Raw genomic sequence first — 18,407 nt, 5'->3', positions numbered from 1 at the left:
ACAGCTAGATGCCTTGGGAATCCCAGATTCCTTAAAATAAGGAAAATGGCCATGGTATACACCAGTGTCGCATCGCAGCTGTCCTTGCCCCTAATGACACTTTTGAATTGTCAAGTCTTTTTAAACCAGTATATGCTTTTATTTTATACAGACAATAACATGAACAATTTTGAGAAAAATCACAACACCAATTTTTTTTAGTAAACCTATGAGTAGACAGTGTACTTGCCAAGAGCCAAGTACTTATTTTTTATGATATGCACAATATAGCTTATTCTGTTTATTTAGCACGCTGAGATCAGAGGCTTTTCACATTCTCATATAACAAGAAATTAAAACCCATTTTTTTAAAGCCTAAACAACTGGTCTAACATTAATAAACCTCTTCATGTCTAATAGGGTTTGGACCATTTAGGCAAAATTCTACTTGTCCTTTCTACTGTATAGGAAAAAAGTTTGTTCACAAAAGGAAACAGACTATTTTAATACCCATCATACAACAAAAGATACAAAAAATAAACTCAAATGCATTGTGTTCCATTCCGGTGCCTCCATGAAGTTCAGCTCCCCAGCTCTTTTCTCTAGAGCAATGGTTATTTGTCAGTGGGGCTGCAAATGCCAACAAGGAGCTACCATATTAAAAACAGGGAGAATCAAACATCATGTTGATCCCCAAAATGTAGTACTCCTGTGCACTGTAGATTTTGCAGGCTATGCCAGTGTGCCCTAAATTACTGTGACAACCTTATCTGCAATGTAATGCTTCAGCTGCAACGAAGATTGAAAAGTGTGTGCTTGCTGGAGAAGGATCCAGCTAAACTTTTTCCCCATTCCATCCATCTGAATAGACAGCAATCCTAAAACAGAGAATCACATTTCTTCTCTTTTAATACACTAGCAGTGAACAGCACCAAGCTCTTCTGTCTCACTTAAAGAACATGCAACAGCCATCATAAGGCAATGTATCATGCAGAACAGTCAAAAGTTATGTGAACATAATAGCAATCCCAGCAAAGGCAGAGAGAGTCCAAAACCTGAAAGAACTGGTTCCTCTGCTTGTTAAGCCCTTGCTCAGTTATCGAAAAGGGTTAATTTGGAGAACTCTTCTTGGTGAAGTACAGCCCAGAATTGCCTCTTTTCATGGGCCGTATCTCTCTACCAGACATTGCTGTTTGGCATCCCGTGGAGCCTGCCAGAAGTACTGATGGGTCAAAGCAGCTTTGGCTGAAATACGCCTGTTGGGATCATACAGGAGCAGTTGCTGTAATTAAAAGGGAGACAAATGGAGAACAGCACTTAAATTCTAGCCAGTCACCCTTACTCACCTTTACTGACAATTGAGTGCTATTCACGCAATACTGAAAAAATAACAATCATGTCCAAGCCTGAGAGTGTGACAAACAGAATGAATCTAATACAGAAAAAATATAAACAAAGATGATGAGAATGCATCCTGACGTCTGCAATGGTGTTGCTAAACCTTATTGGTGTGAATATAGAACTTGGGATAAATTTGCCCCCTACAATTAAAGGAAATTGGGAACAATGTCCTATGGAGATTGCTTACAACTCATGTTGGGAATCTTCAGATTTAATTTTACAGCCCAGTGATGTTCACTTAATTTCAGTGGGACTTAATCCCAAGTAACTATGCGCAGAATTTCATCCACAGTCTTAACTTAAGCAGCCCTTGGCAAGCTACTATTAGTTTTTCGTTGATAGCATAGCCTGATCTCTGTAGCTGCTCCCTATTAAAGTATAGGATTTGCATGCTAATGGTAACACAGGTATTCTGGCATAATGGGATATAGTATTTCCCATGGGAAAGAGGAGGAATAGGCTAAATCACAGTTTGGTCTGCCAGCTGTCATATTTGTTCAAGACAAATCCTTGCCACAAGGATTTTAAACAACAGACCATCCCTCTACTCACCGCCAACAAATCTTGTCCATCTCGGTCCAAATTTGGGATTATCACCTTCATGTCCTTCCTTGGCCATTTTGGGAAATTCCCTTTATAGTCAGGAAGCTGAGTTACCCCTGGCCATACTGATTCAGTAGGGGTACCAAGGGTGCGAAAAATCCGGAAAAGCTGATCAATTTCAGAGTCCCCAGGAAACATGGCTTTTCTGGTCACCTAGAACAAGACAAATGTGGCTGCCTTTTCATTATTCTCATCCACCTGTAGTGTCAAATTAATCTTTATTCTGGTATCATCTCAGAGGGGGCAATACTGAGGAAGTGTCCATTTTAACCACTTAACTTTTAACACCTGTTGCTGATGGGAGGGACAAATCCACTGGGCACTTCTCTAATCCCCCAAAATGCTCACAAAAATCACTGTCTCAGATTCAAGGCTAAAAGAATCAAAACACTGTCATGTATAATACCTACTGCAGGCTTAAGATGATTACACAGAACATGATACCTGAAAAAGATACCGTATTCTATATTATCTCAAACCCAACACAAACTAAAATGTCAACCATATTTTGTTCCATGTAAGAGTTCAGGGACAAAAAATAAAAGGTAGAGCCATGAAAACACAAACTTTCATCCATGTTAACCTGAAAATGTGCTAATATGATGTATCTTAAGTTTTCTAGTTTCTGTTTGGAAAAGTAATTGGTCTGACTTTTAGGTAACCAAGGGGAGGGAAAGGCTGAAGGAGGAGTCTCCATTGATCGTCTTTGTATATTCAAATTTCATTAACAGTATCAAGAACAGTACTCCCTGTACTTGAATCAGATGCTGTGTTAATGCTCTCTTCTTAAACAGCAGCAACCTCTAGTGGTTAAGGTAACACTACACCTCTTTTTCATTTCAAAATACTTACCTATGATTAGGCAACAAAACCAGCCAGCCAGGATGAAAGCAACAAAAAACAGCCAGCTTCATGTAACTGGCCAGAACTGAGCCAGATATTCAAGGAATTAGAATAAATTAATTGAATGAAATGCAAGCTACCTTGAGCATAGGAATGATTATTAATAGCTAGCCTGACTGTCATGGTTCCATGTTATTCCCCAGCTAACAATCCCTCTAGGACAGGGGCCTTTAAACTATGGCATGCCAAGAAAATAATCTCCAGTGAGTGGCAGTGCTGAAGCCTTACCATTCCATCCTTCCATCTTCGTGCTTGATCTTTGCAGCAACTCAAGCCGGGCAGCTGCTTCCCCTGGGAAATCGGGGCACAGAGCTTTCTGGGGCAGTTGGCAGCAGAAGCAGCTGCCTGGAGCGGGTTTCTGCAAAGACTGGGCATGGAGACAGGAGAAGGCATGGTAAAGCTACACTACTGCCCCACCTAAGAAGATTTTCTTGGTGCACTGTGGGCCATAATTTGGAGGCCCCCTGCTCTAAGACATTGACAATGATATAAAAGAGGTAGAGAAAGTAAGCCTCACTATAGAAAATGCAGATTTCTTGTTCTGCCTGCAGTCACTGATTAGCTATCTATTCATACACAAGCAGAGAACCTGGGTTACGGGTTACAAGTCATAGTAGGTATGTGCAAGCTCTTGGTTTTAGAGGCAGACTGCCCCTGATTGCCAGATGCAGGGGAGGGCACTGGGATGCAGATTATGTCTGTTGTCTTGTGTGCTTCCTGGGGCATTTGGTCCCTGGAGCATTTGGTGGGCCACTGTGAGATACAAGAAGCTGGACTAGATGGGCCTTTGGCCTGATCCAGCAGGGCTCTTCTTATGTTCTCATGAAAACACAGCAAGCAGAAAAAAACAATGTTGATGCACACTTCAGGCTTGTAAGTACTTTTATGGACCCAATGAAGAGACTCAACAAGATGGCTGAGTTGAGGTTTCTTGAAATTTATTTTCTTATATATTTATCTTATATCACGCTTCCTCCAAGGACCTCAGGGTGATGTACTTGGCCCTTCCCTCTTTTTGTCCTCACAATATCCCTGTGAGGTAGGTTAGGCTAAAATATAATGACTGGCCCAAGGTCATCCTGGAAGCGTCATGGCTAAGCAGGGATTTGAACCTGGATCTTTCATTACACATAAAAGCGCAAACTGCTGCAGGCCCTGTGCACATACCAGCGGTTCACCAAGCCCATGCTAGAGCAGGTAAAGTGACAGTGAGCGTAGTTCAGGAGAGATCTGCAGTGGGGGAAGTTTGGGGTGATGGGCTGAACCAAGGGCGGGAATAGCTAAATAGCTGGTGTAGGTCTGAGGAGAGCCATTCATATGGCCAAGCAGCTTACAGAGAGGTAAGTAAAACATTTTTACTCACCTCTCTCAGGCCATCTGGTCACCCTCCCCTCCCCCCACCATAGCATGTAGCACACACTATTGGGGGTGCTGCATGCTATGGGATGGTGGGGGAATAGGATTGGGCTGTCTGCCTAGCACCAGAACTATCCTGCACAGAAACTGTCCAAATCTATCCTGCACAGAAACTGGCAGGCCGGCTGGCCTGTGCTATATCGAGCACAAGGTTGGGGCTGGCTGCCACGCAACGCAAGGAAAATCATTTCCTCATACTCTGTGTCACATGGCAGTGGCCTGAATGGGGCTGCTATTATTATTATTATTATTATTATTATTATTATTAATAAATAAATAAAGAGGTGGCACACCTTTAATACCCTAAAGAGGTGGCACAGATCCAAGCCGCTTGGTAGTAGGCTGGGCTGTCCAGGAGGGGGGATTAGGATCCAGCCTATATGCTAGATCCTGGCACCTGGCCTGGCCAACCCATGGGCCTACCCCCCTCTGCCCTTCCCCGCCCTCACTGAACCCCTGCACCGGCCAAGGCAGGCTGGTGCATACTTACTGGTCTGCCAGTGCAGCAGGGCCCGATACAGCCTCCGGAGGGCAGTGCACATCTAGGCACCAGTCTACCTCCTCCCATAGTGGCACAGAAGTGCCTTACGGCTCTTTTGCAAGGCCCGGATGCCAGTGCAAGGGACTTGTGCTGGTGTAGGGCACAGTTTGGATTGCGTCCTGAGACTTGGAATGTAAAAGTGTGTGTCAGTTCAACATCGATGCTTTCTGATGTCATCTAAAGAGTTGATGTCAGTTGATGTCATCTAAAGTTTGATGTCATCAACTACTTCTCATGCCATAATACAGATTTCAGGATCTTCTTACCTTCAGCATTGGGATCTGAGAACAAAATAAAACTCCCAAGTTTGACCAGGACATCTTGTTGAAGAACAGACAAATTTTGTGTTGCCTTTTAGCTCTAGCCATTATTGTCTCTGATTGTATGTATGTGTGTGACTGAGAAAGGAATGTATTTACACATACACTCTACTACATGGGATTTTCCTTTTAGACACATTGTATTGTGTCTAAAAAGCATGTCCTTTATTTATGAAACTATAAAATGAAGAGCATTACCATTTCTGCAAAGATGCAACCAATGCTCCAAATATCCACAGCTGTTGAGTAGTATTTGCAACCCAACAAGATTTCAGGAGCCCGATACCATAAGGTTACAACCTGGAAAGAACCAAAAAGAATGCCTAAGTCCAACTTGCACTTCCTATATTCATTATGCTTCCTATATTCATGATGTCTTCCCATCTTCCCAACTGAAATGCTTATTACGCAGCCATGTGTCAAAGTTCACAGCCCAACAAGCACCTATCCATGTATTAGCAAGAAATAGTTCTCATTTTAGTAGAGTCTGCTGGTTCCCAGCAGTGGCCTCGCTCAGGTTTGTGTCACCCGGTGCAGGATGCCAGCGTGTCACCCCCCCATGCAGTGGGTGGGGCAACACCCCGGGTGGTGGGCATGGTGATGTACCATCACTCCGCCTCCACTGGTTTTTTAGCTATACCTTTTGATAGAACAAAGAGAGAACACATTCTGCATGAAATTATGCATTGATTGATACATAACATGCTGGTATTATTCCTCCAAACTGTGATTTTAGTGATTTTGGTCACTAGTGGTGTCTCACACACACACACACACCCAGGGTGTCAACTTACTAACAGTTTATTGCAGCAGTTCTCAAACGAATTTCCTCTGTAGCCTGCCTGCAATAACACCCCCTCCAAAATCAGTAAGGTTTTCAGCCCTGACCAGTGCCCAGTTCAATTTAAGAACTTCTGTTTAAACCTGATCACTGTCAGGATCCAGATGGCTTTGCAAATCTCAAAAAAGTTCACCATATCAGCTGAAGCCTCTGTTTTGATCCTTCTGGAGCATTTGTTGAGCTCCAGTTCCATCTGATCCAGATCATTCTGGTGGCTTCACATTCCCCTTTGGCTGGCCTGACCTCTGGCCAAGGCATGTTTGCTTACTCACGAGTAAACGCAACAGTGAGGCTTAGTTATGCTTTCCATAGGGCTCAATACATTTGTCTGCTTGGAGGGAAGGACTTCCTTCTCAGGTGTTTTTTGGGGCTGCACTCATTGGATCAGGACCATTCTGGTATCATCGGATTCCTCTCAGCCTGCCCTTTCTGACGGACTAAGGCAATGTCACCTACTCACGAGTAAATGTGCGATACTGCTCAGTTTCATTTTCCATAGGGCTCCATGCATTTTTTGTTCTCCAGTTTTATGGCCATAACTTTTGATAGAATGCAGATATTTCACTTTGGTTTCTTGCATTGCATTCTGCTGGAAATTCCACATCCAATGGTATATAACCTGATGGTATTACCCCTAACCACTGTGATTTTAGCGCATCACCCCCCCAGTGCGCCTCACCCCTCCAGTGCGCTTCACCCCCCCCAGTGCGGCTCACACCACCTGCACCCCCCTAGCGACACCACTGGTTCCCAGCACAGTCCCTTATTGTCAGTGAAATGAGAGGAATTTGCTCCCTGTTCCGTTCCTTAGCCATTCCAACACCAGTTCCCATGAGAGTGATTAGCTTTTACCTCAGGTTCTGTCCCTAAATTTACAGTCTACGGCAACCAGGGAGTCTATCGTTGTAAGGTTTTTCATATCATGCTCCATCTGTCTCTTTGCTCACTCTCTAAAATGTACCCAACCTGCTGTGGGACGAAACCATGGTCCTGCTTGCTAGGCAAAGGGACCTAATAGAAAAATGAGTCTCTGGCAAGATGATTGCACAACTATGTCCTGCTTTGGAACACTGAAAAATAGAATAATTCCCAGGGGAGTAGTCATATTAGCCTGTCACTGTATAAACATACCTTCAAGACCAACAAGCTTAGTACTAACATTTTCACAGGCAAGAATCCACTTCTGACAAAATAATGGGATCTGGCCTTTCAAAACTCATGGCACCATCAATGTGTTAGTTATTTAGAGATGCAGTCACACAAAAACCTGTAGTGCAAACCCACTCTCTGCTAAAGGATGGATACCATATCAACTTTTCCCAAGGATTTAATTTCTTCCACTTCCTTACCAAATAGGATTGCCAGAGCCACTTCTTGAAGGGAGTTCCTGCACCTTTAACCATTTAATAACATTCTACTAACTGGACCTTCTCCCTTCCCTGTGATGGTGAAATTTTGCTCTAAAGGTAAGGATTTATCTGAGAGTTGACCTGCCCACGCACAGCAAAAAGAGAGAGAAACATCACCTCATGAGTGTAAGTACGTAGTGGAACTCCAAAGGCTCGAGCTAGGCCAAAATCAGCTAGTTTGATGGCTCCCACTTCATTTATGAGTAAATTCTGGGGCTTCAAGTCTCGGTGGATAACTCTGTGGGAGTGACAGAAGCTCACACCTTGTAGCAGCTGGTAAAGGTAGCTCTAGGAAGAAAGTTTTGAAGAAAAGGTGTGAAACGTGAGATGTCAGCACCCTATAGTTCAATATATATCCCAAATGCTCCCCATTTGAAAAAGAGATGGTTCCTATGCAAAGTATGTGACATTTCTGAGACACAACCAGACAGAAGTTTCCCACAGAATTTGTTGGGTGTTATAACTAGGGTGGTCAGATTTTTCTGGCAGATTTGTATATGTCTTTAACAACTGCAGTAAAAATTCAACAGGCTACATTTTGCCTCCTTCTGCCTATCTGTGAACTGTGATGTATCACACAAAGGTACTGAAGCCCTGTAGCCGGAAAACATTTGGAAGTTTTTTAATCTTCTGATCTAGGCCAAACAATAGCATGTTTGTTTCTCCTTTTGCTATCTCTTAATCCATCCTGTATTGAATATTTGCATAACATATAAAAGAGTGCTGAAAGTGGAACAAAACAATGTGGGTGGGAGCCTTATAGTACAATTCTATGCATGTCTACTCAGCAGTAAGTCCCACTGTAGTCAATGGGGCTTACTCCCAGAAAAGACTGTGTGTGCAAAAAAAAATGATGGCTGATTTTTTCCTCCAGAGAAAAGCCACTTCAGGAGCAGATGACTGGAAGCAGAAAAATCACATGGGAGAGGGGATGCTTAACCCTTTCCCCACTTACCACTTCTCCATATTTAAATCACCCCCCCAGCTGCTTTTTCCTTCACAGGGTTACAAATGCATATGAAACCTGCAGCAGGTGGAAAGTGACTTGTGGGTGGGTGATTTAGAGAGAAGGAACACTAAGCAAGGGAAAGGCAAAGCACCTCCACCCTACAATAAATCACTCCCTCCGAAAGCAGCTTTTCTGTCATTGAAAAAAATTGTCTTTGGGATTTAGTTACACACATTTGCTTGCAGCTAGGCCCAAAGGGTTGGGAGGGCTCACATGGGGCTGTGCCAGCCACCTGTTCAACTCTGACACAATTGGTGATGATGTCATCACCAATAGCTACTGAGTCAATGGGAGCCAAAACGCATTGGCCAGGGGGAGTGAAGCTGTGAAAGGCGGGGAGCAGGGCCCCTGAAAGGAATTTTATCGGGGGTACAAAGTTTCTTTTGGGCCCATTCCCAAAGGGGGGGGGGCAATGGCAGCAGGCAGAACGGGGGGGGGCAAAATAGGGCAGGGGGAGGGTAGCCAGAATAGTCTTTGGAGCCCAGGTCTACCAGGCATTTTGATGCTGAGCCCATGTCTACCCGACCATGCAGCATTGGCAGCTAGATAAAGTAATATGGAAAACCAAACACACTCCTGAGTCTCTTTAAAACCTTTGAAATGTAGAAAATCCATTGCAGAAAATCAGCATCTTTGTACTTAGGTTCACACTAGAATGGACAGTGTGCTGTGTGCACCAAAATGAACTTCTGCAGCAACTGTAGCCTTGCACCTGGGTCCCTGAGCTCCTATACACACCTTGATGGTTAACGGATTCACAAGCCAAAGAGCTACTGTAGCAGGCCAGTTTCCTCCCAGATTTGACACTGTGTTAAGGAGGGTCATGGATGCATTCCTAGGCCCAGTGTATATAGCTTGCAGCAGCAGTTGCTCCTCCATGCCCATGGTTGTGCCCCCAGCATCATGCGCAGGCAGCAACTTCAGGTGAGACAGGAAAATGTAAAGATCCCAGGAACTTTCTGGGCCCCCTCCTTTGGCTCCTGGGTCCCTTTTCTGACCCTGGGCCTGGGCACAAATTACCCCCTTTAACCCCCCTTTTCTAGGTCCTAGCAGGAAGCCTCAGAGCAACTGAGACAGACAGTGGAGGTGGAAGTGAATGAAGGAAAGACAGAGATCGCAGGAGGAAGGAAAAGCAAAAAGAAGAGAGAAAGAGGCAGCTAGGGAAAAAACAAGTTGGAGTAAGGATGGAAAGGGAAGCTAGGAAAGGGGGGAGATGAAAGGAAGAAGGTGGAGATGCTAAGACCAAAGATCATAAGAATAAGGGAATGGGGGAAGAAAGAGACAAATAAGGAGGAGCCAAAGGCTAAGGAAGAGGGCTGAGAGGAAGGCACTAGAAACAGCCAGGAAAAAGGGGCCAGGACAACTCCCTGTTCCAAAGCCCCTTCCTGGGGCAACAACTACAGGCTCAGGCTTCCAAGACCCTCTCCTTGAAAGGCAGCAAGGTGCCCATCATCCAGTGGGCCAAAGTACCTTGCAGGGCTCGATATTTCCTCCCAGGTAATCCCAACCCACTGGTGCGGCAACACTCTCAATAACTAAGGAAGAACCTGATCCCTCATGAGACTAACTCCAGGGTTAAGAGCAGGGCCCAGACTGGACTGTACTTCTTGACACAGAGTGTTCTTGCTTTTGAACAAAGCAAGAAATGTGGAAATGTACTTCCTGCAGCATATTGTGGTCCACTATGATCCTATAAGTAAGGGGGAACCCTGGTTAAATCATACCTCGCCCCATCTTATGCTGACTCCACCCCCCCAAGAGGTGGACAGGTGGGGATACATACACAAGAAAGGAGAGGACCACTACATTAATGGCTTTACAATACTCTTCTCAGTAGATGACAGAAGATGTAGAAAGGGAAATGTTCTCAGTTCTAGAAATGTATGTGTGTACCTTGATTAAACTTAAAGGCAACTCCCCTGTACGGGATGAATCCATGTATTTTTTAAGATCCTGGTTCAAGTATTCAAAGACCAGATAGAGCTTTTTCTGACTGTGTACCACATCAAGGAGCCTGAAATCAAAATTAAATCTGTTGAACGAATGTCCAGGAATGGAAGAATGACTAATATTGTCAGAATTGCACAAAAGCACCCACTATACCCACATACATATTTGCAAATAAAGGAATAGCTGAAGTAAGGGTTAGAAGACAAAACTATGAACTTTAAAGCAGGTCTACCACTTGGAACAGCAAGTGGGCACACTGTACTCACAAGGAAGTTTATTAACAGGTGTATTGGAATCCTGGAAGATGTGGCAAGGAGATAAGATGTGATGTCAGCAGGGGACTGTTTTGCAGCGGTTTTCAACCACTGTGACATGGCAGACTGGTGTGCCGTGAGCCTGCCTCAGGTGTGCTGTGGGGCCAAGGAGTCAGGCGGCGGCGGCAGCGGCGGTGGCAGCACATGTGGGAGAAGCGGCTGCTCGGAGCTGCACGCGGTAGCAGGAGAAAAAGGAGCAGTCGCACAAGGGCTTGGACACTCCTGCTGTTGCTGGTGCCTACCTGATTGGGCAGGCAGCCAGAAGAGCCTCGAAGAGCTCTCAGCGGAATGTGGAGGGAGTGAGAACGAGCCTGAAGGCAGGCAGGAGCCAGAAGCAGCTGGAAAGGATCCTGGAGAAACCCTTTTCCTTGCTAGCAATTCCCCAAAGTGACCCTCCTGGCCTTGCCTCCACTGGCAAGGCTTTGGGAGGAAGGGTGCTGGGCCACAATCCTATCCACACTTACCTAGGAGTAAGCCCCATTGACTATAATGGGGCTTACTTCTGAGTAGGCATACAGAGGGTTGGTCGCACTCTTTCTTGAATAAACGAGCAGGCAAGTGATGCTTTTCTCCCCCACCTCCTCCCCTCCTGCACACACATCCCCCATCATAACCCCTCTGACTGCCCCTCCCTCTTCCCCACCTTCCAAAGTTCAAAACCAGTTGCCTCCCATTCTTTCTCTCTTTCTCTCCCCCCCCCCCAATCCTGCACTTGTTTCAGCCACATCTCCTCACTGCCCCTCACGGTTTCTCCAGTATGCTGCCTTATCTCTCTTTGCCAGCACCTCCTGGCATCTCAGAGCATATCAGTTGATAACAGTTTGAACAGACCTGCTTCAAAACCTTTCCAGAAACCACATACACCTTCCTCTCCAGGCTTCTTGGGAATTTCTTTCATTGTCATGTAATGGTCTAAGGCTGCAATGCTAACCACACTTTCCTGAGAGTAACCCCCACTGAACAAACTAGGACTTACTTCTGAGTAGACCTGGTTAGGCTTGTGCCCTTAGTTATATTAATTAAATTAATTGTAACATAATAATGTAATTAAAAACTAGTAGTGTGCCTGGACAATTTTAGTGCCTTGTCAGTGCAGTGAACTGAAAAAGGTTGCAAATGGCTGGTTTAAGGGTTAAGGCCTGGGCTTTCAGCAGAGGGTGTGCTGCACAGCTGCAGCCACTAGAGGGAATGAGGTTCCTAGGGCTATAAGGAGCACCTGATGCAGGAAGGTTTAGTGGGTTGTAGGTGGAGTGAGAGTGGAGGAGGGAATAGGAGACTTGCTGGGCAAACAGAGAAACTTCCTTGCCATGTGATGGACAGGTGACTTGCATTTCAATAGGACTTATTTTTTACATGAGGCTTTTCTCACCTGACTATATTTGGATGTTTCAGTTCTTTCAGCAGAGAGATTTCTCGAATTGCTGTACTGGGAACACCTTCTGTCTCTCTGTGGGGAAAGACATTCTGACATCAAGCAATCCCACCCATCCTAAGGATTGCTTCATTGATCATACTGATACCCTACCATTAGTACTTACTTCCTTTTGTCTACCTTTCTTTCAGTCCAGTCCTATCCTCAGATAGCATGCCATGGCACTGGCATGGGCTTTGCTGTGGGCCAGTCAAGGACCATGACATGAGAGAGAGGTAAGTAAAAGAAATTTTTGCTTACGTTGCCTACTGTGCAGTGTCATAGTTCTCTAAGAGTCTACTTGGATCTGTGCCAGGTCTTTGACTGGCACATGTTTGAGTGGGCCCAAGGGCACATGTTGACTCTAGAACAAGAGCATAGAGTATTGGCAAAGCTACTGCCCTGATATCTGCCTCCTGCTCCATCCTCAATCCCTGCTTGATCTTCTCCCTCCCTGATCCAATCCTTCCCCTACCCACCCATAGTCCAGCCCTGCTGCCAAGTTATAGGTACCACTTGTGGCTGGGTACTCAAGTAATGCGCACACATGGTTGCCAATCAATTGCACTGATAGCCTTATTGCACAAGCTGATGTTGCAGCTGTAGTACCAGTGGCCCAGACCTTCCATTGATAGAAAGTGAGTTCTGTCACTGGAAGGCCCACATCTTGGAGAGTTCTTCAGCACAATAAACAGATAATGCAGGATTACTGGATGGTCAAATAAAATCAAAAACCAAAGAATGCTCTGCACTGGAAGGCCTCAGAACACAACCATAAATATGCAAATTCCAGAGTCACAAAAACTGAACACTTATCTCAATGGATGCCACTGCCCCCACCTTCTTCAAATAATCAAACCAGCTGCTGGATAGGATGGGGGCCATGCAAAGACTTTGCAGACACAAAACATGAGTGCTGAGTAGTGAGTATCTGATGAGGCTTTTTGGAGCTGGGAGCTGGTATGGGTGGAGTTAAGAGTGCTGGAGGACTGCACAGGACAGCAGAGCTGGCAGATGAGAGTTTAACGGAGGAGTTTCAGAGCTTTTAAAAATAACACATTACATCTTTATGGCACTTTAGCAATTTCTCATGTTCAGGTATATCCTAGACTTGAGAAATTGCTAAACTAGCATTAGTCATCCTTGATCACTGCCACTCTCAGGCAACTATCCTATAGCAGAAATTATGGTGGGAGGTGAAAAGCATTTTATATAATTAACATTAGTATATGCATACATGCAAAGAGCTAATAAGTATTTTTTTTTTTTTTTTTGCCATTACAAGCTGATTCCCACACAACCCACTTTTATGTTCTTGAGTACTCTCAGGGCATGGTCTGAAAGGGGCATATGATAAAGTCACCTGATTGAACGAAGCAGATTTGCATCTGGCTGTGCCTGGGAACCTTATGTGACACCACCTTGAGCTCCAGAGAAGACAATGGGGTACAGTATATGTTTAACTAAAATATATTTGGGTCACTTCATAGTGCAATTGTGGCTATACATAAGAACATAACAAGAGCCCCGCTGAATCAGGCCAAAGGCCTATCTAGTCCAACTTCCTGTATCTCACAGTGGCCCACCAAATGCCTCAGGGAGCGCACAAGACAATACGATACCTGCATCCTAGTGCCAGTTCCTTGCATCTGGAGTTCTGAGGTAGCCTGACTGTGTCTGAATATTCAGAAGATGGTTATAAATCAACTGAAAAGGATCCTTTATGTCCAGGAAAGGCCCCAACTTGCCAGGCCCCAACTTTAAGGAAACAAATTATAGTTTTCTTAGCTCAATACACAGATGGTGCTTGAAACCCATTTCATACTATATCATATCATTCGGGGAAGGGGGAAAACCTGTGTAAGCTCCAAATACAGAATATATAATAATACTTACGAATCCAGGCGGATCTTCTTCAGAGCGACTAACTGGCCTGTTTGCTTGTTCCTGGCTTTATAGACTACTCCATAGGTACCCTCCCCGATCTTCTCCACCTTCTGGAATACGTCTTGGAATGTGTCCATTTTTTGTTTTCTGGCGTCTTGCTAAAACGTTTGTTATATTATTAACAACAGTTCCTATTTTGCCATCTCTGAATACCACAGCATTGCACTCTGGAGCTTTCCCCATCCCTATTCTCTTGGAAAGTAATAATCTTCCTTCCAGGTTTCAATCAACTTGACTTTCAGTGCAAACCTATGCAAGCTAATTCAAAAACAAGCCCCATTTTGTTCAACAGGGTTACTCCCAGGAAGTGTGCATGGGACTGCAGCCTTAAATATATTTTTTAGCAACCTCCAGCCTTTCTACAAGTTCATTCCTTCTGAAACACCCTTAAGTATAATGGCAGTCACAGTGCCACATCCTTGGAACACTCTTCCAAGGAAGGCCCCCTCTGTACCCGCTTTTAGGTGGGCAGAAAAGTTGTTCCTGTCCTGCAAAGTATTTAATGATCTCTAGTGTTTTAATTTCTGGAATGTGATATTGGTTTTATTGCTCCTGACTTGCTCCTATTTTAAAGAATATTTAAAGAAAACTGCTGCTGGTTTTTAAACAGATTTTAAATCCTTTTATAATAGAATTGTATCCTAAAGATAGATTCCCAAGTCTTTTCAAAATTAAGGGGATTTAAGTTAGTTACAGCTAACTTGACTCTGATTTCACTTGGATGTCATTATGACTAACTTCTAAAGTTTTACAGTTTTTTACAGTTCCACAGTTTTTTAGTTTGTTTTATATTTGATTATTGTTAGCCACCTTGGGCCATTCTTCAAAAGGGCGAGATATAAATCTTGGCAATAAGTAAGGACTTTTTCTGATTACGACAAAACCGATTGTTCTCTTAAGACTAACCAAATTTTGCTTCTTCATTTGAATAGTGTTTTGATATTCATGCCTTTTTTCAGTCTTGACTGCCTTGACTTTCAGTATTGACTTTCAGTCTTGATAATGACTGCCTTTTTTAGTCTTGAAAGGAAGAAAAATGTTATAAGTACTGTACTATCCTCCTCCAAGACCAAGCCAGCTGCATAAAAAGCAAATAATGATGGTGACTTATAGTACTCCAACCCTCCTCAAACATATCATCCACACTTGAAAATAAAAATCTGGGTTTGGTTTAATGAGATGCTGCTAAAGTTTGATCATGCTATAAGCTTCCAAAGAATTTTTCTGTTTATATTAATTTTAGAACAGTTAAAATTACCAATTCCCTTGTTGTAAAGGTTGCTTACATGAAATTATATATATGAAATATAGACATGAAAATACTCAAAACTCATCAACATGATAGTGATGGCAGTTGTGGGGGTGGGGGGGTGCTAAATTTCAACGCCATCATGGCCTTCATTTGTGGAACCATAATTTTTCCTTGACACATATGGTAACTCACTCAATTAGTATTTAAAAGACTGCTTCATACACTGTGTTTTTCCTATCCAGAAAACCAGGGGTGGCCAACATTTCAACTTTAGAGCTCCTGAACATTTAATAATTGTATAGAGGAAGGAATTTCAGCAGGTGAAGCTTGTCATCTGACAAGCTGCACCTGCTGAAATTCCCTCTTCTGCAATATTGTTAAAGGCCCAGAAGCCCTAAAATTAAAAGGTTGGCCACCCCAGCAGCAAACACTCTTCCTGGAGACACTAGCATGCGAGATCAAAACATGTACACAATTAAAGACAGGTGTGTGCAAAATGATGCAGTTTTGGACACCTGGGTTCCATTGTTCATTCTTCCAGAAAAGGGTTTTCTATGTAGAAAAAGCATTCCAAAAAACAACTGCTGTTACAAGGCAGAGGAAAAAGACTGGGTACTATATTTCAAAGCTTCAGAAATAAGGATGCCCATATACAACATAATAGTTTAGGACATTTTAAGTAAGACCCATTGTTTACAGGACACTGAGATGTGGAATTCTTAAAGGACAAGAGACAGCCTTCAGAAGGCCTCAGGCCCAGATCTCCAACTACTGAGGCCCAGTACACTAGCCACCATGCCACCCCTATTCCCAGGTTACTGAGCCGCTCACGTAAGTGTACGATAAAGTCCCAGACTCTCACAAGGTCTCCCACCTGCTGATCTAGTCTTCCATTAGCCTCCATGCCAACTTTCTGCTGAATCACAGAGCTGCAAGGGAGTCAAAATTCACCTCACACCCCCAAGCATTTTCACCACTAGAGGGAGACATTAAAATATACTGTACACTGTTGCCAAATTCAAAAAAACAAAAATCCCAAATCAACCCCAATAACTGTTTTAATCTATCTTTCAGTGTTATAGCCCGAATGTCTCAAGCAGGAACCATGACAAAATAGGCAGGAAGAAGAGGTATAAAATAGATTTTCCACCTTCACTCTGAGAAATACCTCTAACTACCTGAAAACGGTAAACAATCTGAATAATTTGATTCATTTTCCTTTGAGCTGTGTATAAAATATTACAGCTTTTCAGAAACTTGAAGACAGCATTGTATAGCATACTGTCATCATCCATGCTCTCTGGTCAAATTAATTATGTTGGATTTGGTTGCACTTCAAGTGTGTGCCCTAGAAAGGAAAAAAAATATTTCCCAAATATAACGTCCTGAAATAATTGATATATGTAGAGTATATGCTTTGGTATGATTGTCATAGGTACCTATTAGGCATTACTCAGTAGATGGAATCAGTCAACACAGCTGCCCAACCCCAGTGTCAATAGCCAAAGAATTGCCACCAGTGAACTTAGTGGGGGCAGATGCCAGCTCATTGAGCAGCGAACACTGGAGGGGAGCCCATCTTCCCTTGATGCCCAAGGACACCCCCCCACACACACACACATACACACACGACTCAAAGAAGCCACACCACCCACACCTCCTATAGGCGCTGCAGCGGTACCACCAAAGAAAGGGCAAAAGCAAAGAATAGGAATTCCTGCATCCAGATATGTACATTTTACCTCTCAAATCTCTTATAGTATTTGAAAAGGGCATGTGGATGTGGGTGAACCCATTGATATTATATATCTGGCCTTTCAGAAATCCTTTGACACAGTCCCTTATTAAAGGTTCCAGAAAACTCAACAGACAAGAAATAAGAGGGCAGGTCCTCTTATGGATTAGGGACTGGTTGAAGATCAGGAAACAAGACTAGGACAGTGTAAATGGACAATTTTCACAATCGAAAAAGGTGAAATGGGTGTGCCCCAAAGATGAGTCTTGGGGCTGGTGCTTTTCAGTTTGTTCATAAATGACCTGAAGAAGGGGAGAAGCAGCAAGGTGGTCAAGTTTGCAGATGACATTGAAATTTTCCAGGTGGTGAAGTCTTGAATGGATTATGAAGCACTCAGAAGGATCTCTTCAAATTAGGGGACTAGGTGGCAAAATGGAGGGTGTGTTTCAATGTAAAGTAAATGTAAAGTGATGCATACTGGGGCAAAAAATTAAAACTTCACATACATGCTGATGAGTTCTGAACTCTGTGATGGAGCATGAGAAATCGTGGGGTGGTGGATGCCAGTTTGATGAATGTTTCAACCCAACTTGTAGAAAGCCAAATTCTATATTCATGCTCTTTAAAAAGGGGATTGAGAATAAAACAGCCAGTATTATTATGCCATTGGGCAACTGGAAAAAGTGCAGAAGAGAGCAACCAAAATTATTAGTAGGCTGGAACATCTCCCTTATGAGGAAAGGCTACAGTATTTGGGGCTCTTTAATCTGGAAAGAATTGAGGTTGTTCATGATTGGGACATATAAATTATGCACAGGGTGTCCTTGCTTCCCCTGTTGGGGTGGTGAGGTGGAAGTTCCACTTTAGTGTTAGCATGTGGACAACTACTAGGGTGGGATACCTGCAGCAGAAGACATAGAATAACATATCTTGCCTTACACATGAGTGGTTTGTGCAAAGTGCCCCCTTTGTGTGCCGGGTCCCTTCACCCTGGTTTGCTACAACAAAATTTCCCTTTGAGAGCTCTGAGTTATAGCCCCATACTGTATATCCTGTGATCTGACTGGGTCTGTTCTTCAGCATTGCTGGGGTGGATGTGCTGTGATTGGCTGCCAGATATAGTCTGTCCTATGCTCTGGTGTGGGGGTGAAAGGTGTTACACTTTGTTGCACATTTGGCTTCTGCACTGCACTCTATGGGATTCATCTGATCAATGCTGGCATCCAGTCCATGCCATTTGTGATGGTGTTCTTCCAGCCTTCACACCAGCATGTGTTGCATCCACTGGCAGAGGGGCTTCTGCACCAACAGGACATTGTGCTGGTATATGTGGTGGTTCACTGGTGTTTCTCATGAATTGAATTGGGCCTTAAAAC

The 18,407-nt window shown here is 43.8% G+C and overlaps 1 protein-coding gene across 4 annotated transcripts; it reads right to left on the bottom strand.

Moving 5' to 3' along the window:
• Positions 1 to 139: 139 nt before the first annotated feature.
• CDK3 (cyclin dependent kinase 3) lies at positions 140 to 16,254 on the bottom strand. Of its 4 annotated transcripts, none has more exons than XM_066613860.1 (9): positions 16,171 to 16,254; positions 13,994 to 14,142; positions 12,056 to 12,133; positions 10,316 to 10,436; positions 7,531 to 7,701; positions 5,958 to 6,005; positions 5,362 to 5,463; positions 1,933 to 2,136; positions 140 to 1,261 (listed from the first exon to the last, which is right to left on the bottom strand). In XM_066613860.1, the coding sequence occupies exons 1-9, from the start codon at positions 16,198 to 16,200 to the stop codon at positions 1,139 to 1,141; spliced, it is 1,026 nt and encodes a 341-aa protein (XP_066469957.1). In that variant the 5' UTR covers positions 16,201 to 16,254; the 3' UTR covers positions 140 to 1,138. The 4 variants fall into 4 exon arrangements, with proteins under 4 accessions (XP_066469957.1, XP_066469959.1, XP_066469958.1 ...); XM_066613862.1 differs by having other exon boundaries at positions 13,994 to 14,138; positions 16,171 to 16,213; XM_066613861.1 differs by lacking the exon at positions 5,958 to 6,005.
• Between the last annotated feature and the right edge of the window lie 2,153 nt (positions 16,255 to 18,407).

This window comes from Tiliqua scincoides, chromosome 2, assembly GCF_035046505.1.
Source record: "Tiliqua scincoides isolate rTilSci1 chromosome 2, rTilSci1.hap2, whole genome shotgun sequence".
NCBI lineage: Eukaryota > Metazoa > Chordata > Lepidosauria > Squamata > Scincidae > Tiliqua > Tiliqua scincoides.
This window is presented reverse-complemented; position numbering and strand designations above follow the sequence as displayed.

Coding starts and splice junctions, on each gene's coding strand:
- CDK3 (XM_066613860.1), bottom strand. CDS start 16,200: ATGGAGGCTAATGGAAGACTAGATCAGCAG. Junction 6,006..7,530: donor TACGTACTTACACTCATGAG/GTGATGTTTCTC, acceptor GTGTTATTGCAG/GCAGGCTACAGAGGAAATTC. Junction 2,137..5,361: donor GTTGCATCTTTGCAGAAATG/GTAATGCTCTTC, acceptor GTCTTGTTCTAG/GTGACCAGAAAAGCCATGTT.